General features: G+C 41.5%; 1 protein-coding gene across 13 annotated transcripts in view; it reads right to left on the bottom strand.

The window, feature by feature from the left end:
• The window catches only part of ZMIZ1 (zinc finger MIZ-type containing 1), a 369,131-nt gene that overhangs the window by 114,287 nt on the left and 231,589 nt on the right, over nucleotides 1–23,255 (bottom strand). For all 13 annotated transcript variants that reach the window (XM_053388158.1, XM_053388156.1, XM_053388149.1 and 10 more), the window contains 2 exons: nucleotides 18,947–19,060; nucleotides 8,471–8,576 (listed from right to left, as the gene is read on the bottom strand). In XM_053388158.1, the coding sequence (XP_053244133.1) occupies nucleotides 8,471–8,576; nucleotides 18,947–19,060 (220 nt within the window). The remainder of the gene's footprint in view (nucleotides 1–8,470; nucleotides 8,577–18,946; nucleotides 19,061–23,255) is intronic.

The raw sequence follows: 23,255 nt of genomic DNA, 5'->3' as shown, positions 1-23,255 counted from the left end.
GCGAAGTGCCTTCAAAGTTTTATTAAAATAGTTACCAGTTTTTTCCATGCTAGTATTGCTATTTTAACTTTTGGATGCATATGCATTAACTCCATGACCTCTTCAATCAATCTAGGCTCAATCTATTTCTTCGTAATTTTTTTGTTGAAGTCAAAGTTCCTTCCACAGACCACCATTCTTTCCATCCTATTTCTCCTCCCTAGGCTTTCTAAGGTTAATTTGTACTCATTATCCCATCATGCATGAGAGAATATGGAAGATGCAGCTCATTATAATGGGACAGAGGGAGTTACACTGAATCTCCCTTCCACCAAATTCTTGCAGGCAAAGATTTAGCAGCTGATCATTTCAATCCACCTCCTGGACCTGTCCATGTTCTCTCTCCAATAATGTGCCCTCACTCAGTCTTCCTTCTCGGACCCTTCCTCATTTCACATCTCCTCCTCTAGCCTTCTGCCTGCCCCAACCCTCACTAGCTTCTTAGCCTCACAGAGTCATTGCAGGGATTAACTGAGGAGGGGTATGGACAATCTACTACTCCTTGGAGAAAAAGGTGGGATCTCAATGCAATAAATAAGTTCTTCTGCTTACCTGCTTGAGAAAAGTAGAGGGGCAAACCAGATGGAAATATCCAACCTGCCATCCTGTGATCACCACATGGATCACAAAAAGCCTGGCAAATTTTGAACACTGCTCATAGATGTTATAACTCTGCTGATATGAATACCCTCACAATAATTAGAGCCATCAAATCTCTCTAGGCATAATTAGTGGCTGACCAGGGAAATATTACCAATTTACAGAAGTGAAAGAAATCCCCTTACCCCTGCCCCAGTGGTGATTAGTCTCCATAATACCTCACACCTGGTTGTGTAAAAACAAACAATTGCTTGCATGAGGTAATTTTCTATAAGCAGAAAGTAAGAGGGGCAAGCAGGTTAAGTGACCTAGCCAAGGAGACACGTTGTAGGTTAAAAGGAAAAAGGAGGAAAGGAACTCGATACTTATTGGCTTATCATACATTAGGACTCTATGCTTCTGACCACAATCATTCTTCCAAAAGACATTTATCCTGTTTAAAGCCAATGACAAAACTGAAATTGACTCTTTTAGCTTGAAGTGATTCCACACACAGCACTGACCCAGGATTTCAAACATGGAAAATTCCAACAAAGAGGCAAGCTCATACTATGGAATTCAGATCTTGAATCAGACAAAGCCAGAGAACCTTAGTTTTAAATCAATCTGTGTCACATTTGGCATTTCTGTTAGGAAACTGTTCTTTCTTTCATCTCATCCTCTGTCTGAATCCCGCCTTCAGGGTGTATATGCCCTCCCTTTTTACTGCCAGCATGTCATTCTCAGCATATTAAATTGTGACTTCTTAGAAAATTAACACACAAAACCAAAACAGAAAACCCACAGAGACTTAGTCCACCACAAACATAAGATTCTTCTTTCTTTAAGCCACATCCCCAGACACCCTCTAAATAACTTAGGAAACAAACAGACTGAACAAACAGAGCAACCAAGTTGTGTTAGTTTTTTAAAAAGTTTACTTCCACTAAATATTACAGAAAACCTATTCAAAACTCTGAAGGTAAAGGCGCAATCTTGACAAATTACAGAACAATGGCCAAATTGAACACTGCCCCTTCCTGGATTGTCCCACTGAAGACTGCGGGTAGAACTTCATACATCTGAACAAAACCAAAAACACTGCAGATGGAAAGTTGGTATACTGAAGAGGCGGCTAAAATTCGTTTTTCCTGACATGGTTGCAGCACGGTGAACCAGTCAAAGATGCAATATGTTCCACCTAAAGTGATACAGGCATGATATGACTCTTGTGACTGTACCACAAGACACATCCTTTGTAACACTACCTAATCATATACATTCAAAACTACTAAATAGTATTTTTTTTTAACAAAGCTGACAATCACAATAATGATTCAGCGGCACTCCCCTCTCACTATATTAAAAAATTAATAAAGTCACTGACTCTATCAAGGTTGAAATTTGGCTGACATCTGAAGTGAGCTGAAGGAAAGAACAGAACTGCTATTTCTGCTATCAAACATCTCACATTGAGCCTCCTATCCAGGTGGTCTAAGATTAATTTGCTTCAGTATTTGCAAAGGTACTTTCTCCTGCACATTCCTGCCCTGGAGCTGCTCCTCCCACCTCCCCTCTCCCTTTCATCTGCCTGCAGAGATATCGAACAGTGTCTCTCACTGAACAGTGTCTCTCACTGACAAAGCTTTCGTGTGTGATCTCATCCTGCACTCAGTCCCCTCGCCTGGCCCCTGCTTGCCCTTCTGCCAAGAGCAAAGCAGCACCAGGAGGAATGAACAAACGGACCACAGCACACCATTAAATTATTCTGTAAAACATTTAAGTATAGCAGGTTTATTTCCTTCTTTTAGCACCCACCCCATCCCAAGTAACTGCCAAAAGGAATATATCTATTTTTGCTGAGACAGATCCTTTGAAAGCAATGTATCACCTTCTGTTGTTTAAATATAGAGGAGGCGGACAATGCTCCTCTTCCATGAGCACAAGGGTGGCCAATACTGTGTACTCCAGATGTTTTAGACTACATTCCTGACCACTAGCTATGCTGTGGTCCACCTGATGAGAGCTGGAGTCCAATAACATCTGGAGGGTACCATGACTCTCCTCTATCAATCTGAATAAGCATCTCTAGATGGAAAGAGCAACAGAGGAAACCTACTTTGGGGAGAATGCATGAACTTCATATTACAACCTTACACAGGAAATATAATACAATACAAAGGATATGCATGTGACTTTTGCTTTTATTGCCATTATCTCTGAATATGTACTCTCAGAACTGGGCTTTGGCACCTGAACATGCAAAGAGCTAACATGTAAGTACTAGAAGCCTTGATCTGGTAGCTACATGAAGAATGGGAATTTCCTGAAGGAAGGGCCAATTCAAAGGCATAGTCAATTGGAGGCCAAGGTCTGATGCGAGGAAACTGTTAGAGGGAGGGCAGGAAGACTGATAAGGAAACTGACATCCTTCCAGCTTTCAAAGGAAGTTGGTATACTTGGATATACAGAGGGTCTAGCAGGCTGACAGGCAGAAAGCAAGCAGCAATAATGGATATTGCCTAGGCAAAGATACATGTCTGACCTGGAGGAATTTGTAGCATTGTGAGAAGGCACCAATGAGCTATAGAGTGGTGGGGAATGGAGTCATGCCAGGACCCAGAAAGACAATACTGTCCCTACTTCTTCCATTATGCAGTCTCAATGTGGCTCAATGAAAGAGGGAGGCAGCGTAGAGTCAATCAGTGTAGAGGTCTGCAGTGTGGAAGCAAACAAGCTCATGACCTACCTGCTGTGCGGTAACAAGCCAATGCCACTCACTAACAATTGTTTCAGGACCAAATGTCATGTGTATTTAGAAGAAGCTGTGTTTCATTTACCTTCAAGGTGGGAAATGTTGCATCTGACCTCCTGCCAAGAGAGAGGAGCAAGTGGAGCGCAGAGCTTGGGCTCTGCAGTGACTAAGAGGCCGGCGTTGAAATGGGAAATCAACAAATGCATTAAGTGGCCTTTGGCACATAATAGTCTTTCAGTCTCACTTTGTTCCCCCCCTCCGCAATATGGAGGGTGATAATAATACAATTCCATCTTAAATGCACTGTATGATGTGCTTCATAGGTGCTGAGTGTGTGGGGCTGTGGGGGCTCCAGCCCCCACAACATTCCCCATGAAGGGCCAGGGCACCCACATTTTTTTGCATGCCATGGGATCATTTGTGCCTGGCATCAGCATGGGCTCCTGCTGAGCGTGCCCCTGAGGGAGCCCACTGCGCCCAGCCTGGCACACTGCCCAGCTTCGCAGAGGGGCGGCCAACTCCAGAGGACCCAACGGAAAGACCCGACGATGTGCTTTGAATACTCCAAAACACTAAGCACTATTCTTGTTAATAAAGGAGGAAATGCCAAGGCTACATTGACAAAGTAGCAGACCATAGGGCGTAACACAGGCACAACTTTATTATATCCTTCTTTCAGGATTGCACTCTAATTTTCGAATGCTTGTTCACACCACTTGACTCCTGCCCTTAGCGTTCTTAAAAACAATTCAAATTAACCACAGGGATAACTGGGGATTAGCTAGGCTAAACAAATAAGACTTAAAACCATTACTTCAAAATCCTGGTTAGCAGCACAGGTGACCCCAAAGGGAATTATTTCTTTACCAAAATAAGAAGAGCAAAGAGCTCTAAAATGTGAAGACCATTAAGCTAAAATGTGGCAGAATGTCCTCTTCTAAAAAAGATCATAACTACACTAACATGTGTTTTCTCTTTGAAATCTGAGATATAACACTTTTCAACATGGCACTCATATGAGTTGATCATACAGGAACCGAAGTCTGTAAAGACTTGCAAATGAAAAGCAAACACTGCAATATTGATAACTATCTTGGGGAGAAGATAAGAGAGCACTGGTCAAAATACAGTACCTGGACGGGTTATTTTGGACGGGCATCTGGGAATGCCCCTAAACACAAAGATATTTGTCCCAGATGAAAAGGGCAAATTTTGATTAATAGGAATAAACTTTGATCGTAAGAGTAGCTGACTTCCTAGGATCCCTTAAATGTCAGAAAAGATCCAAAGTAGTTCAGGAGAATCACTTCAGGTGTAGTGTAGTGGCTGAGACCTTGAGCAGAGAATTTGCCAGTTCAAATCTCACCTCTATCCTGAACTTGCTGGGTGGCTGTACCCATCCCATCTCCTGCAATACAGGCATCATAATAATAACCTGCCTTACAGAGTTGCAAGGATCATGAATGCAAATTGTTCAAGGATTGCAAATGACTTCTTAAGAACACATTCTATAGTTAAAGCCTGACATGACTAAAATTAAAAACGGCAAGTTAAGCAACTACCAAGTCATTAACTTATAGAAAGTTGCAAAATGGAAAGGGATTTGAATGAACGGGCACACTTTCCCCCCAATTCTGTTGAATTAATTTCACTCCAATAAACATGGAGATTAATTCAAACCCAGCTCCATTATTGTACAAACACTTGGAAGCCATTTGTTGCCAATGGCAAATTAATTTTTGTCATGACTGTGACATTTTCCTCATGCCAGTTACTTTTAAAACATTACTCTATTAGAAAAGCTGGATATGATCTATTAAGAAGATAAGGAAGTTGATCTCCCTTGTGCAGTGATGTTCTCTGAAGGCCCATCATGCTAAATACAGAGCTATTTGTAACAGTTCACACAACAAGCTCCCTGTGGAGGAAATGTTTTCCGAACTGGCAGCATAGAAGTAGCACAAAATGTCAACTCTCAAAAGTATCTCTCTTTACAACCACAGAGTCACAAATCTAGCTAATGTATCTATATTTCTTTCTGGCGACCAAGATGCTAACTGAACTCACAACCATTTCATAAGCACCAGAAAAAAGGCAGAGAAAAGCCATACACCCTAGTTTATTTTCCCCTATTGGTCTGAGAAATAGTGGAAAAAAGACACGACGGGGCAGGGTCTTAAATACTAAAACATTAGTCTTTTAACTGATGGTTGGGCTCCACAAATGGGTCACAGCTATTTTTTAAAATGCAGTTCTTGTAACTTTCCTGTATGATCCACGGTGCAAAAACTTGATACCATCACTCCATAGAATAGCTCACTAGGAAATTTGTTAGCAGCCAGATTTAAAGGAAATCCAATCATCTGTGAAGATTCTGTCCAGAGAGCTTAGTGCAGCCTTTCTCAACCTTGAGTCCTCAGATGTACTACAACTCCCATCATCCCTGATCACTGCCACAGGATTAATAATAATAATAATAATAATTTATACCCCACCCATCTGGCTGGGTTTCACCAGCCACTCTGGGCAGCTTCCAACAACATATTAAAATACAGTAGTCCATCAAACATTAAAAGCTTCCCTAAACAGGGCTGCCTTCAGATGTCTTCTAAAAGTCTGGTAGTTGTTGTTCTCTGACATCTGGTGGGAGGGCGTTCCACAGGGCAGGTGCCACTACCGAGAAGGCCTTGTGCCTGGTTTCCTGTAACTTGGCTTCTCACAGTGAGGGAACCGTCAGAAGGCCCTCGGCGCTGGACCTCAGTGTCCAGGCAGAAGGATGGGGGTGGAGACGCTCTTTCAGGTATACTGGACCAAGGCCATTTAGGGCTTTAAAGGTCAGTACCAACACTTTGAATTGTGCTCGGAAACATTGTTGCAGTCCAACAACATTTAGGGACCCAAGCAGGCCTGTGCAGAGCTTGTCTGAGGCCCAGGGTAGGGGTCTTGTTCTTGGCATGACAGCGTAAGTCCAGCAGGCCCCTGGCAGGGACCCCGGGCTATCTGAGCCCTTTGAGGCCCAGGAAAAGTGGACCTGGCTGCCCGCCCTCTCTACACAGGCCTGGACCCAAAGTTGAGAAAGGCTGGCTTAGTGACTAATGGAGAAGGATTAAGGCAGACATCTCTTTCTCCAATAACCCAAGCTTGTAAATAGTCATTTGTGTGATCTTAGTAAGAATCTCATATAGGTGATTATGCTGGGAAGTTTATAAAATCTTCACTACCACCCCTTTTAGACTTCTTCTCCTTCTCCTCCTTCTTTTCTAGTGCACCTTTCATTTGATGATCACATCAAGCCAGGAAAACAAGCCAGGGTGATTAACCACAATCTGAAGTTTCCTTGCTTCTCTAAACCATAGCTGTGTATCCACAGTTTATCTGGGTTTTACCTTTATTTATTCATAAACTTTAGGAAACACCTGGCATCCTGCAAATGTTTTGGTCGACATCACGCATCAGCTCCAGCCAGCTGAAACATCCCAAAACACCTGGAGGACACCAGGTTGTCAAAGGCTGTTCTAAATAACAGCTAATACTAGCTGCCATTTTTCTGGGTCCAGAAATAATGCTAAATTTCAATCAGAAGTCTACTCTGCTCCCCGTGATCATGTTGGAAGGGGTGAGTGCATGAACCCAAGGCCCGTTCTTATAATGTTGAACTATAATTTAGCACTGTGCCCAAACTCAGTCATTTCATTACTATTAGCCAGCAAACATGCATTTGGAAAACATGTTTGCCATCAAAACATGTAGTTCTGTCCAGAAATTAGAATCATAGAACTTTACAGTTGGAAGGGATCCAAGGACCATCTAGTCCAACCTCCCTGCAATGCACGATCACAGCTAATAAAGCATGTGACGTGTTTGTAAGCAAGCCATTTTTAACTCTCCAAATGCACAGTCTCTTTCTATGCTAAGGGAAGCGGGAGACTTTGGAAGTAACTTAGAAGGGGGTATTTTAAAGGTCCAACAGCCTATATTTCCATGCTTTGCTTTCCTGCCTGTTTGGGGATTGTAAATTTCTGCTGGGGTTCTCTCACCAAATAGAACTTGCCTCAAACCTGGATCTAGGCATCCAGGGAATTCTCCTTTTATTCTTTCACCCTATTTTACTAAGACGTCAACATTTGTATCAGAGACTCCTTATTTTAGAAGTGTAGAGTTGGAAGGGACCTCAAGGGTCATTAGCCCAAGCCCCTGCTAGATAGGAATCACAGGTATAGAAGAACAGAATGGAATGGGAGAGTTGGAAGGGAAATTATTGTGTATGAAGTTGCTGTAAGGATCATGTGCACAACCCTTAATATATCAAACTTCTTAGAACCAAAACATATTAAGAAACAACACGAAGTCCAGAGATAACCACACGTACACCTGAAAGCTTAACTGACATTCCTCATCACCACAACAGTCACACACATTGCTGAAGTTTTTCCATTTTTATTTGTCTCTCCAGTCACAATGAAACCTGCTCCTTAACTGCCATAGATATTGCCACCTTCCCACACATAAACATCATGTTTAAGACACTCATCTGCAGAAACTGATATGCAACATTCACAACACATGCATGTTAACTGCAATAGGTTTAATTGTGCATCATGTTCCCCATTCCATGTGTATTGTTGTGCAATACAAAGTAGCATTGTTGCAAATCATTCAGTAGTTGGCTTAACTGATAATCATATCCTGTATCCACTTGTAGCAGCTTTTTTCATGGATTGGATGATAATGTTTTTAAACTTGCAATGGGGGCGGTAGATACTTATTTGGATCAGGAAATCATATTTGCAACATCCCTCCTCTTCAGCTTTATGAGTGAATGCAGTGAAAATGTCAAAGAACTGCCAAAAATGTCTGTCTGTCCAGTACACACATGCACACCCAGGCAGCACTTCTCTGCAGCTGGTGTGGCAAATAAATGATATAGCCTGAGGAATACAGAAAGGGAATGAATGTCAGGGATCCTGTTTCAGTACTTCATACTAGTAATGCTAAACTATATGGCAGAAGCCTATCCATTTCCTACAGCAGAGCAAAGTGTGTCAAGATTCTCTCTGTCAACAGGCAACTGCTAGAAAGAAAAATGGATTTTCTTACCAGCTGATTTTGGCGTGAACTTGTCTCTGTTGGCTGCACAAACGGCCAGCAGCCTGTATCCAAGGTCCAGGTCAAAGCCCTGCTGTGCTGCCACTCTGCTAACAACCTGGGAAGAAGGAAGAAAGGGAATCATTCACTGAGAGTTGCTGCACAGTTGTAGCAAGCTAGCCAACGTGTTTGCAGCATTACCCGCAATATAAAGAACAGTACCAAGGAGGTTTGTTGCTCTCTCTTTTTTAAAAGTCACTGTGGTTTTCATAGAGCTTTTGTGAAGCAAGATGTGCATTAATTTCTTTCTCATTTAGCCACATTGCAACAACCCTGTAAAACAGGCCACTACAATTCCTATTTACATTCTGCAGGATTGAAGTGGAGAGTGTGAGAGCTGGCACAGCGTCATCCAGATTGCCCAGGAATTAACATGGGCTTAAACTTGGGTCCAAGCTGATAACACATCTATCCACTGGAACACACCATCTCCCACAGCTTTACCAGCAGAGCATACACTGAATCCGAGAGCCATCATTTTGACTTTTTGCCATGAGAGAAAGACTCTTTAAACATAAAAATAAACTACCAAGATTTAAATGTAAGCAAGTTCTTAAAGGGAATTTTAATGGAGACAGCTGTTTCATGTTTCAGGGTATTTGAGACTTGGCTTGAGATCTTAACTACCAGACTGCACCTTAACTACCAGAATTGCCCTGCTTATACACACACATTTGTCTCATCATTATCAGGAGGGGAAGGAAGCTGAGGGGAAGACACAGCAGATTCAGGAAGATCTTAGGTACAGGTAAGCTTGGCAGTATGTCAGGTCACATGCTACTTTCTATCCAGGGAGCAGAATGGGCCTCTGATGCTGCACAGAGATATGCTTGTACAGGGTGAGACCTTTAAAAGAGTCCCCATGGATACAGAGTACACACGTTCCATGGGGTCTCTTTTGAAGGACTCACCCTGTACAAGCAGGGACTATTATTCACATGGCATTGGACCCTATAAAAATGATCAAATGTGCTCTTCAGAAACTCAGTTATTGTATTTAGAACAAAACATGCCAATGCAGCACAATGAAAATAAGGGAAACACATTTGATTTATTTTAACCACTTATCAAAATAATGGCTTTACAACGAAGACTACAGCTTTTATGTGACCTTTGGACATGTCCTCCAACTCACAGCTGTGATCAGATCAGCAGAACCTCCAGAATCCAAAAGTAGCCTCAGTTCATACACACTATATCATATGTGTATTATTTCTGAGTTGCCCCAACATTCCTTTAAAACAAGTTAAAGACGAACAGTAAGACGTTTAGTGGCGTTATTTTTCTTTTCTTTTATACCAACCTTTATTTCCAGCTACACCCTATTCAAAAGAGCTTACAATTCAAGAAATAAATTGTTTTTGTCACCTCTGCTTCAATACGAAAGACCTTTGATGAATTAAAGAGGGCACTCATTAGTGTGCAATTATCTGTGTCCAACACTAGCTTGCCATAAAACAATGATAGAGAAGAGAATGGGAAACCAAGATATGTGATAACCTATAAATGGTAATGAAATTTTCCTATTCTACGTTAACTAGTCAGCACAATTGCATGACTCTTATTAATCTGAGCTTGCCCTCCAGTACCCACTTTTCCTAATTAACAATAAAGATTCACAACATGAATAACACTGAGATTGATGGATGGCTAGTTCATTGCTGTTGCAATTTGAAAACTAAAAGCTAAACATCTGCAGGGGAAGCTGACGTGTAGAAATAATTCCACTTTTGAATTAATACTCCCCCCACTTAGACTGCATGTACTGCTATAACATGCATACTTTCTGTGTCAGATTTGGTTTATCAGTATATAAGGTGCCACAAAACTCTTGGTTAATAACATCTGATTTAGTTTTCATGTTCATATTATCTTAGTGGAAGCAGTGTTTTCTTCTTAGTTTCAACCTAACCTCTGTCTTCCTGGACAAAAACAGTTGAGAAAACATCACTTTTTCAAGTGCTGCATTCTTTATACCATCATTCTTAACTTACAAGGCAAGCAAAGTAGAGGAGAAAGAGCGTTGGTTAAATTTCAGTGTGAGTTGCATAGCATTATAGAAGTGACATATTTAAGCTTGTCTATAAATCAGCACTGCAAATTACTCAACAAAAGTTACTAGCTCACAAGTCCTACTGTCCAGTCGGCTTATATATAACTCTTAGGTCACTTGGGGTCTAACAGAACCAACATTTGCAAAGCTTGCTATTTTGCCTGGTTACCAGAAGTCAATTCTTAATTCTCAATAGCAAGTGGCTATAGCAGGCTATAGCCTGCTATAAATTCAGGTAACACAATGCAAAAGGTTTAACAGCTTAATCTCTCCTATTTAATCAACAGATTAAACTTTATTTATAACAAGGAAATCACTCTGGATAACATTTCTGTGGTGGTCTCTTTTGAGAAATCAGGACTAACGTATTTTCAGTTCTGTGCAGGGGTGCCAATTTGAATAAAATACTATGGGGGGGTAGGTAAGTCTGCCCAGCATAATCAATCACATGATATGGTGCATGCATGCCATCTGAATTGCAATGCCCATCAACTGGGGGGGTAGCCCTCTAAAATATTTTCTTGGGGAGGGGGTGAGACCCCCTTGGCCCCTGAGTGTTGGCTCCTATGGTTTTGTGTACTAGTCTCCAAATTACTCTCTCTTCTTCAGTGTTGAAGCAGTACAGTGGTACCTTGGGTTTAAGAACAGCTTAGTTTATGAACAACTTGGATTAAGAACGCTGCAAACCTGGAAGTAGGTGTTTTGATTTGTGAACTTTGCCTTGGAATAAGAACATGTTTTGCTTCCTGCTGAGTGTGTTCCATTTGTAAATTGAGTCCCCCGCTGCTATGGAAAAGCACATCTTGGTTTAAGAACGCTTTGGTTTAAGAACGGACTTCCAGAACGGATTAAGTTCGTGAACCAAGGTACCACTGTAATGCTGAATTCAGCCTTCCTAGTTACATCCACAGAAACGTTTCTAGGAAGATTTTTCAAAGACAAAGGGGGAAGTTTAAGTCTCTTCACTCTTCCCCCAACTCCTTTTCGCAGCTCTGACATTCTAGAGGAATTAGCAATTCCTCGGGTGCTTCATTAAAAATAAAGCAGATTTGAACACCAGGAGGTGAGCAGAAAAACATTCATGCCTGAGTTTTCTAAATCAAGAGAATCCTTAAACATCCTCACTAAAGCACAAACAAGGGTCTTCCCCCTGCCCCTATTCTAGCTTGCAGTTTTACAAGCTTGGGCTTCTTCTAGGGATGCAGAAAACATTGCAGTATCACCACCAGTTTACTTAAAAGATTTATATATCAATCTTTAGATGTGCTTCTGGGATATTTTACCAAAAAAGGATAAAATACAAAAATATAAATGAACTATGCTAAAACATTAAAAAGCCAGAGGAGGGGGTGCTTTGCCCAGCAACAGGCAAACTTCTCTGGGCTGCTCTGGAGGCAGAGGCACATGCTGGAGAACCACCAAGGACAACGTCAATACATAGGCAAGTTGATAGTGAAGCAAAGCTTCCTTCAGGCGAAAAGGTGGGGTATAAATATAATGATGGTGGTGGTGATGATGCCAGACTATAAAAAGGCTTTAAAGGTGGACACTAGCACTATAAATTGCACTCAGAAGCAGATTAGTAGCCAGTGAAGTTCTTTATGCAGTGGTGTAATAGGTTCAAAAGGATCACTTGGAAGTGGAAAAATAGAAGCTGCTTTCTGAATCGATTGCAGCTTTCAAATAGTCTTCAAAGGCAGCCCCATGGGCAGCCCATTATAGTAGTCAATCTGAGATGTTTCAAGGGCATGGATAACTGTGGTCAGGTTGTCATGACGATCAACCCAACTCCTCTCTACACAAAGCATTATGATGTCACAATGTACATAATACATTGTGCTATAGCACAATACATTCCAGCCATCATCCCTTCCCTTCCCTTCTCTGTACATGCTTTCTCACCTTCTCCAACCAATAGCACTAGAAGAGCAGTGCTTACTCCCCTCTCCTACATCCCTAGTAAGTATGTGTATTTATATGATTTTAAATTTTCCCCTCAAAGGGAGACCCACTTTATGACTGTCTGCTCTTAGTACTCGTCATTTTAAGTGACTCTGGAAACTTTTTTAGGCTGAGGAGTGGGGTAAAATGTTTCATTTTGGGGTCAGTTTTATAGCATGCAGAATAAAAAAAATAAATTCATGCTTCAGAACAGCAGAGTTTGCTAAGATTCTTGAAGCACTGTGTTGTGTTCACAGGCTAGCAAAAATAAAAATAGTCTGGACTCTAATAAACCAAAGAGAAAAACCATTTCTTTCAAAGGGGCAATAATAATAATAATAATTTTTTATTTATATCCCGCCCTCCCCAGCCGAAGCCGGGCTCAGAGCGGCTAACAACAATAAAAGTAACACAGCATTCTAAAATCAATTCATTTTAAAATCAGTTCAAAATCAAATTAATGGCAACCATTGGGCTAGAGTTCTGTGAGGGTTACCAAAGGAAGGGGTCAGACTCTGCCTTGGCCAAAGGCCTGGTGGAACAGCTCTGTCTTGCAGGGCCTGTGGAAAGATGTCAAGTCCCGCAGGGCCCTGGTCTCTTGTGACAGAGCGTTCCACCAGATCGGGGCCACAGGCGAAAAAGCCCTGGCTCTGGTTGAGGCCAGCCTAACCTCCCTGTGGCCCGGGACCTCTAAGATGTTTTTGTTTGAAGACTGTAAGGTCCTCCGTGGGACATACCAGAGAGGTGGTCCCATAGGTACGAGGGTCCTAGGCCGTATAGGGCTTTAAAGTTTAAAACCAGCACCTTAAACCTGATCCTGTACTCCACCGGGAGCCAGTGCAGCTGGTATAGCACCAGGTGAATGTGATCCCGCGGCGAGGACCCTGTAAGGAGTCTGGCCGCGGCATTCTGCACCCGCTGGAGTTTCTGGGTTAGTCTCAAGGGCAGCCCCACGTAGAGTGAGTTACAATAATCAAGCCTGGAGGTGACCGTCGCGTGGATCACAGTGGCTAGGTCAGGGCAAGAGAGGTAAGGAGCCAACTGCTTAGCTTGGCGGAGATGAAAAAACGCCGCCTTTGTTATAGCTGCAATCTGCGCCTCCATGGAAAGGATTATACCCAAACTCTTAACGGATGGTGCCGGCACTAATTGCGACCCCGCAAGAGATGGGAGTCCCTTTGAATGTAACAGCTGTGCTGGATCATAGTGAGAAGCAGGATGCTGGGCAAGATGGATCAGCCAAAGATTAATCTTACCCAGCATCCTGCTTCTCCCTATGGCACCCAGTGAATACTGAAGCCCACAAGCAAGGTCTGAAGTCAATAGTGCTTTTCTGTTGTTTGCCTCCTTCAGAATATTCAGAGTTAGACTGCCTCTGAACCTGGAGAAGGAAAGATATCTGTCATTGGAGTGCTACATGGAATCTCCAGGTTCGGGGGAGTCTACCTCTTAATATGTTGAAGTTTGGGAGATTCACAAGAGAAAGGGGTTTAATAAATCTCCCCCTCTCCCCAAGCAGCCCTCAAGTTTCAACATAATTCTCTCTTCTCCTCCACACGTCTCATTATCAACACACGTATATACTGGCATAAGTGATATTCAGTGACAGTCCTACTCAAAGTAGACCTAGCAAACTCTATTTCAATGGGTTTACTCTGAGTAGTTTAATACAACCCAGAGAGTGTAGAATTGCTAGCCTCCTTGGCCACAAATGATTTCCCATGTAGTTCGACAGAAGCCTCCAGAATTCTCTCTCCTCTCCCAGCTCCCCTAACATGTATTTCTCTCCCACTGCTGACTGGGAAAAAGACAGGTTCTCAAGAGGCCCCTTTTTCTCACAATCCACCTTGGCAAAAGGAGAAAAGATGTGCTGTTGAGTCATTCTGCTCAAAGGAAACCTGTAGCTACTGTCAACTGCCTTGTGGTCAAAAAATGAAATAAAAATTAAAAGGACATGCAATGAAATTCAACCAAGGGGAAGCAACGAAGTCACTTAACAAAGTTAATAACTGTAATTTTTAATAAGGCTATGATTTATGTTTGTTTTGTTTGTTTGTCTTGTGTGTTTGTTTGTTTATAATATAGTGAAAACCAATAAATTTTTTTTGGGGGGGGAAATGAAATAAAAATGGCTCTCACACTCACAAACTTGCTGAGAAAAACAACAACCACCAGGACAAAAGGACATTTAAACACATGGGTTCCAGGTGATTGAATTATTGGTTAAAAAATATTGGGGGAGGGGCCACAGAAAATTAAATGGCAGCCCCCTCTAGCCTCCACCCACCCCTGCTACAGGCTTAGGTGCATCATGGATTCTTCCCATGTGACCTAGAACCACTGATGTCACAAGACAAGTGAATGGAAGACAAGACATGGCAGAGCAGCAGCTGCCTCCTTCCCTTGGTCCACCTCTCTAAGTGTTGTCTACGCTAACTGGCAGTGGCTCTCCTGGGTGACAGACAGGTGCCTTTCCAGCCTAACCTGGAAAGAAGTTTGAACTGTATGCAAGGTATGTACTCTGCCAGTGAGCTACAGCCCTTCTGTCTCCTAAAGTTAATTAAATGCACCAGCTTTGCAACCACGGCGCTGCATTCTAACTCAATTAAACTAGTGGGAAAGTTGGCAGCAGTTGCCGAACGAATGCTCCATTTGCTGCTTTATGAGATCAGAACCCTTAAAGTGCACTTATAAAATAGTCTGCTCTCATTATTCTACACTTAGAAGAGAGGCGGCCTTACAAATTAAGGCTGGGAGAGACAACTGGCAGCTCAGGAGCCAAGTCTGGCCCCGAGCACGGTCCCTGAACCCCAAACCCTGTTCCTTATGCATCTTAGCTGCTTCCTTCCAAGCCAAGGTAAAGGCAAGGGGCTTTTTAATCTTCTCTACCAGTGTGGACAGCAACAGATGTTCTGGCAAAGTTGTCTATTATCCATCCCACCTGCTGGCTCCGGTGCTGGATGATCCAAGGCGTCAGGCAAATGAGAGCAGCTGCAGAGAGGGTTAATGGGCCCTTTGCCCTTAGCTTGGATGGGAGTGAGTCAGTGGCCAAAACCAATGCTGTTGGTCCTTGCTTAATCCAAATATGGAACCTGTTAAACATCAGTTGCCAACTAAGGCAGTGTTTCTCAGACTTGGATCTCTAGCTCGACTACAACTCCCATCATTCCTAGCTAGCACAACCAGTGGTCAGGGATGATGAAAGTTGTAGTCCAACAACAGCTGGAGACCCAAGTTTGAGAAACACAGAACTAAGATTAAAAACTCAACATATATATATTTATTTTTCACAAGAGGGTGAAATGATTGTAAGTTGAGAGATCCAAGTTGAGAATCTAGTACAGTGGTACCTCGGGTTATATACGCTTCAGGTTACAGACTCCGATAACCCAGAAATAATACCTCAGGTTAAGAACAGAAATCGTGCTCTGGCGGCACGGCAGCAGCAGGAGACCCTATTAGTTAAAGTGGTGCTTCAGGTTGAGAACAGTTTCAGGTTAAGTATGGACCTCCAGAACGAATTAAGTACTTAACCCGAGGTACCACTGTATGGACAAGCAGAACGTGAAAAAGAAAAGGGCAATGGGAGAAGCATGATAAGGGAAGCTGAAGAGAGGTTTTCAGGGCTGAAAAAAGAAGGGGGAAGGATGAGCAGACTCTGCAAGTTGAAATTCGAACCCCATTCCCAGAAAGTTCAGAATTCAATTTCTCCCTTGTGCTGATCCCATCATAATGAAAGAATAGCTTGCAAATGAAGATGGAAGAAGTGGGTCTGATGCAAGCTGACAACAGGAACTACACAAAGCAAATCAGCCCACCATTTTTTCCTCATTTCTGCAGGGGGGAAAACTGCTTTTCCACACTGCAGCCTGCAAGGGTTCCCTTTATATTTTCAAATAGAAAACTGATCACTTGGCTGCAGCTTTCTCTGGTTCCCTCATCACATCACCATATTGCTAGGAAAATGTCTCTTAACCTAACTCTCCTGCTAATCAAGAGTTTAATAACCGCTAATTACAAAACTCTCAGTGAATCTCATAACTGGTAGAAAGAGACAAGTGCATACCCCCCCTGCTGGTGTCAGAACGAATTTTTCCTCATTTGATTTTTAAGCTTTTCAGTTACTGAAAAAATGGCAACCAGCCGCTAACTCATATTGTTCTGTTTTAAGGCACTTGAGTGTGCTTGAAATTATCTGAATATTTATTATCTTCTCACATTTCTACAATATCTCAAAGCAACATGCAATCAAATTAAACACATGTAAAAAGAACAAAAACACACATAAAAAGGAAACTAAAAATATCAGCACTAACCCAGAATAAATGAAAGGTGGCAACAGAAATATTTGCAAATAAAGTTTGCAGGCTGGATGGTAATTTCAGTTTTCCTTTTGGCAACAAATAAAAATTTAAATGTTGAATAAGAAATAAATCAGAAACTTTTACCTAATAATAACTTGAGGTATAATCATTAAATAACCCAATGTAGAAAAAAACACTCTAGACTAGAGCATTAAACACATAACAGAGGTTTAAGGAGATAAGGGAATTGTGTTACAAAAATTTCATTTTGAATAAGGTTTCTAAAGAGAAGTCCTAGATATGGTTCCTTAGAGTCAGAGTTTTCTAACATATCCTTGCCCCAATATTCAGAGCCAAATGTGGCCATTCATTAAAAAACCCAAAAAGAACTGGTAACGATGTGTCTTTAGCTATAAAGACACACATTGTTAAGTTTTTTTGTTTTGTTTTTTGTTTCCATATTTTGTTACAGAAAGAATGTGTTTCCAAAAAACGCTTTTATGCCTATAAATGGTATTAGTAACACTCAAGAGGCAGGGACACTGTAAATGGAGGTGAGGCTTGAGAATCCAGGTTGCTTCTACACTAAAACTTTTTTCTTTGCACATTATGCCCTTTTTGTTTCTGCTTTCTTCTCAGAGCAGCTGGGGAATTAGTGATGAATTGTTCTTTAATTAGTCAGCTTTTGTTGGTGGGGAAGTGCCTTACTAGTTTCCATTTATATTTATTTTTCTTTGAAACCAAACTAGCATTAACAACAATAACACCAACAATATTATTTCATTTATGAATCACTTCTCACGAGGCATCCCAGAATGATTTATAATATAATTAAAACATGCATAAAACTGTGTAACACACACATATATAATGATGCAAGAATATCAGGAACTAAAGCCAACAGTCCATATACCTCCTGCAAGGAATGGAAGTTGATGAATTAAGGGGGCAATTACGGGGCAATCCCCAAGTTACAATGAACAGGAAGAAATAACAGAAGTGGAAGCTACAAGAAGAAAATGTTCAATTAAAGGCTCAGTAGGCCTTACTAGCACTCTGCCTCTTCCCACTAGACAGCCTAGTGCTTAAATAGTGATTATATTATTATATTATATTATATTATATTATATTATATTATATTATATTAATTATATTATATTATATTAATTATATTATATTATATTATATTATATTATATTATATTATATTATATTATATTATTTTTTAAAACAGATCTGAAAAACCATGGATAAAAAACACATCAAACACTGAACTGCAGTGATTTGGCAACAGCAGCTTACAAGGCCAGAACAAATTTAGCTTCAGCAGTAAAGATGTGTAATGTACACACCATTTTTGTGTGGAGATATTACAGTTGAATGTGAGAGAATAGTGGCTTTCCTGTGGCCACTCAGTGAGTCTGTGGCTATAGTAGCTTTGAACTGGAGATTTCCTGGTTCACACCACACATTCTCAGTCACCTTATCGTAGCAGCTCACTTGTTGAATATGTTTGTGTGTACACTACTATGCAGTATCTAGTATTTAATATAATGGCACCGTCCCAAACACAGCTGGATTGGGTAGGAAAGGGGAGAGGGGAGACATAGGTGGAAGGCAGAGCTAAGGCTAATGTATGCATGGTCTAAGACAGAATTGTAAATAGCCACTCAACAAGTCCTCTGAGCCAAGTCAGAAGATCAGAAACTTCACAAAAGCATTTTCCTTTTATTTCGTTTAGGCCATATGAATAACACGGATATATATATATAAGCAATGGGCTTGTAAACTTTTTCATGGACTGGTAGCTTTTCTTGACTGATTTGCAAAGCCAGTCAAAATCCCCGAGTTTAGTCCTAAAGCCCTGAGGAGGAACAAATCCACCTCTCAAATCCAACATCTTCTAACCTTTAATGATCTCTTACCCCACAACTTATAGGATGAGAAAACTCAGGTGCTCTGTTAGAAAAGGGATGGAGAGGTAAAGGAAGAGGAATAAGAGGGTAATGAATCAGTGTATTTAGCTGCACAGCCTCCGCCTCCTCCTCCCCAAACCAGCCATCCTTAGGGATGCAGGCAGCAATTTAAAATGCCAGTGGAAAAATATTCTGCTGCACCAGAGTTGACATACCGTCAAACAGCCCATCAGACTCTGTTCAAAGGGCCTCTGGAACGCTCTCGGATCGCCACACCAATCCAGGAGTTCTGTAGCTGCATTGTGGAAGTTGGCAGGATTCTGTAAGTGCTGGGAGAGAAGGGAAATTAAATATAATTAGGTAAATAGATGCTCTCCAACTAAATGTGTTTTAGATTAGGTATTTTATAGGTACAGCTGGCACAGGTTATATACACAGTATCTAATTTTCTCTCTCACGGATATGTACCAAAATCTGTAACCAATCCTGGCACATAACGTCCAACTGTAGTTATTTGACCTGGCTGAATGCCACCATCTTGGCTTTGGCAACTGGACCCAACAGTGTTGCTAATAGACACATAGCCTCAAAGTTCTGAAAATTACAATATTTGTCTGCACATTCTCACTAGAATCCTGACAATCCTTTCACACTATGTCTAAAACCAGAGACATAGGCTATGCTTACCAATTACTCCTTTGTCTATATATAAAGTAATAGAATGAGTTCACGTCCATCTGCTCTCTTTCCTCTTCCTTCTTGGTTACAACATTGATATGCAAAATATGCTAACAGTACAAAGCTGCGGCATACAAATTGGACTCTCTCTCTCATATGCCATATATCCATTGTGGTCTTTCACAGTACTGAGCACTTTTTTTTTAACCAATAACACGGCAAAGTGCAAGTAGATAAATAGGTACCACTCTAGCGGGAAGGTAAACAGTGTTTCCGTGGGCTACTCTGGTTCACCAGAAGTGGCTTAGTCATGCTGGCCACATGACCCGGAAGCTGTACGCCGGCTCCCTTGGCCAATAAAGCGAGATGAGCACCGCAACCCCAGAGTCGGCCACGACTGGACCTAATGGTCAGGGGTCCCTTTACCTTTACTACACATTTCTTAGCCAGTGAGATCTGGCTTTACTGGGTCCGTCTCAGTCTCCCAGGCTAACTAACCTACCCATGCTAGGATGATGAAAGGTGGTGCAAGCCCTCCTGAGCTACTCGAAGGAAGGGCGAGGTACAATAGTAGTAAAGTGAAAAAAATAATAAATGGAGGGAAACTACTGCATCTAAGTATTTCAGTGACGATGACATAAGTGAACATATTGAAGATTACAGAAGAAAGATCACACTGCTTCTCCACCATAGCAGAAAAAAGAATTTATCTCCCATTATGCCTAGGAGGAAGAAGTGAATTTGTGCCTGATGGACACCTGCTGAGTTAATGCATTCTTCACTATCTCATTCTCTGTGGGACTGACCAAATCACAGCCATGTTCTACGGAGTTCAGTTTCTGCCCTTTTACATCAAAGTACTCTAACCATGAAAATTATTAAGAAATTTAGAAGATGGAAAGGATTTTGCCCTTAAATCTCTACATAATTTGCTTTCAAACCCCTTGAGAAGAGACCACTGTAATGGATGTTTATATATTCCATCTCTTTCCCTATCTTAAGTAATTTCTACAAGGACTTGGTATTCACTTCAGTAACTAAAGTTCTATATATTCCTTTGGTGCTTATACAGTAAATGCAAACATAATATAATATGTACCACAACAGAGGACTACACTGCATATATATCATACAATACATAAGGGCCTACGAACACAGTAACTTCAACTGGAAAGGTGGGAGCGGCAGTTCTGTGGGCTTCTTAACAGTCCATTGTCAGTATGCTCACTTAACAATGATTCAGAACAATTTTGGGGGGTAAACCCAATGCAGTTAAACTAGTGTGGCACTAAAATACATTTCTAGAATAGAAAAGCTGTGGACTAGCTATATAAAAGACACATTCTCACCCCTACCATCTACTGAGTTGTTCTCCTGAGAAAGGAAACACTGCTATAGTTAGTAGTAAGAGAAACATCCACCTCTCCTTATTGTTCAAATTCTGCACCAGGAAAATTATTATTCAGTAAAACTAAAATAAAGAACTATTCTTTTGCGTCCTGTGGTGCAATTTACATACTGTATCCTTACTCCTCCCTTATCATTTTGACAGAACCTGACATTTTAGAGGGAACAAAGAGTGTGGACAGTAGGCATATATAAGGAGATATAACTCAGCTAACTGGAGTGGCATAATTGTCAAATCTGAGCTACAATTGGGAAGTCCCTTGGTTAAATTTCACTTCGTGCCCTAAGTTACTGTTCCCTCAGCCCACCATCTAAATAAAACATAATACTGTTAACTGATATGTCATAATGATTACCAAGGTAACGTAAGTTAAATGCTTTGAACATCTGCAATGCCTTACATAAATACTATTACTACAGAGGTGGGTTTAGGGCAGCACGACTGGTTCTGCCACACTGGGTGCTGAGCCTAGGGGATGCACAGGGCACCACAACTATGACAAAGTGAAGGCGGGAGGTGGGCACTGAATGTTGGCCTCGCACAGGGCATCGCTGAAATTTGAAAGACCCAAGTCTGCCCCGATTATTATGCTTATTGGTGTTATATTTTGGCAGGAGAATTTGCCTCTCTTCAAGGCAATGCAACTTGCCCCATGAATATAAACAGAGCCTGCAGGTGCCAGTACCCAAATAATTCAGTATAGATGTTGAAAAGCGATCTGTTGATTGAACCAGCTTAAACTCAGTGCTTTCCCACAGTAAATCCATAATGTAGACTCTCCTCAATTTCAACTTAGCTGCAATTTCTATGCTGAGCATGTGAAGCCTATTTGGTATTAAGGCTTGTCTGAACTGTGTGGGGTTCTGTGTGTACAGAATACCTGGTGCTTGGTAGTCTGCTGAGCATTTCCCAGACAACATTACCCTAGCAAGAGCTTCTACTGTTTAGGAGTTTTGTGTTAGGAGCGAGTGTTAAGGTTCTGGGCATTCAAACCCCTATGCTGAATTGCTGAAATTGCACTTTGCATTTCTTTGTGCACAGTTCAATATATGTGAAAGTGCTAGATGGGATAGGAGTAATTCTGCAGGAATCCTGGGGGAAGCTGGGAAATTGTCCATGGAATTCACCCCACCCCCCATATCTTTCCTTGTGAATTGTGAATGAACGCAATAGAGGTCAAATTGGACAAGTGGAATGACTACAATGGGCCTGTTCATATTTAACAAGCCATGGCTAAATGATTTACTGGGATTATGCCCGATTACTCTTACTTTGCTCCTTCCCAGTTGCAACTGGGAGCAGCCATAAGCCATGTTTTGTTGTTATATCTGAACTGTGATCATAGTTTCTCCCTAACAAATCATTATCATCATAAAGTCAACAACAAATCATGGCTTCATGTTGAGTAGTGAGCATGGTTTCAGGAGACATAAACCACGATCCTGGGTCTGAACATAACAACAAGCCAAGGCTTAATGGCTTGGTGCTCCTGTTTGCAGCAGCATAGGAACAAAGCACAAGTGATCCTGACAAGCCATTAACTGTGGTTTATCATTATGTGCAAACAAGGTCAATATTAGCCAAAGTTCTAATTAACTTTTTTTCAGGTGACTACCCCAAGGAAGCACACAAATTTATGTGCACAGCTCTTGAGGCTTGCTAAAATAGTATGTTAACAATCCTCAGTTTCTTAATGTCTTTTTTTCATAAATCTAAATGTAACAGTTGTCATGCCTTAAAACGCTTAACATGATCTTCCAAGTGGAAAACTGAACATTTAAACCACACTAACTACACTTTATTGATTCTTCTTTTCCTAATCAAGTATTTCTGTTCAAATACTTCTGGGAAATCCTTTCAGGTGTTTTTAGTTGCGCTTACTAAATGTAAATCGAATAAACATGCTAAATCAAATCTCCATCAATTTAGGGTAGCGGAATACTTTCTGGAAAACTTTCTGATTCACTTTTTTCTGCAAACCGCACTTTGCTGAAAGTGAGGCTATTGCCTGCGACACCCCACAAGCCTAGCAGCGCTACAGCTCCTCTAACCACCCCAATGCCATTTATTTGTATAGTACTTAAAAAAAAAGTCAGTCAAGGGGGTGACTTCTCTCTTACTGCACTGTAGTTGGAAAACCTTCATTAATATCCCTACCCCAAGGTGGACTCCATGGCAGCGCAAGCTTCAACACGCAGCGTCTTTAGCTGTTGTGCATAGTTGGGGCTGGGGGTAGGAAGCCAGGATGCAGATGACTTGGCTGGATCAGGAGAAAGGCAAAGGCAAAGAGCCAGGGAGCAGGCAAACAGACCAGACAGTATTCAAGGAGACGTGGGGCTGAGCAACAAGACAAAGGAAAATAAATGACTCAGCAAGGCACAGACACAAAGCTTGAAGCAGGAGCCCAACAGGAGCTGCTGAGAGACTAGAGCCAAAGA

This window comes from Podarcis raffonei, chromosome 5, assembly GCF_027172205.1.
Source record: "Podarcis raffonei isolate rPodRaf1 chromosome 5, rPodRaf1.pri, whole genome shotgun sequence".
Lineage (NCBI taxonomy): Eukaryota > Metazoa > Chordata > Lepidosauria > Squamata > Lacertidae > Podarcis > Podarcis raffonei.
The sequence above is the reverse complement of the archived record's forward strand: the minus strand, read 5'-3'. Positions and strand labels throughout refer to the sequence as shown.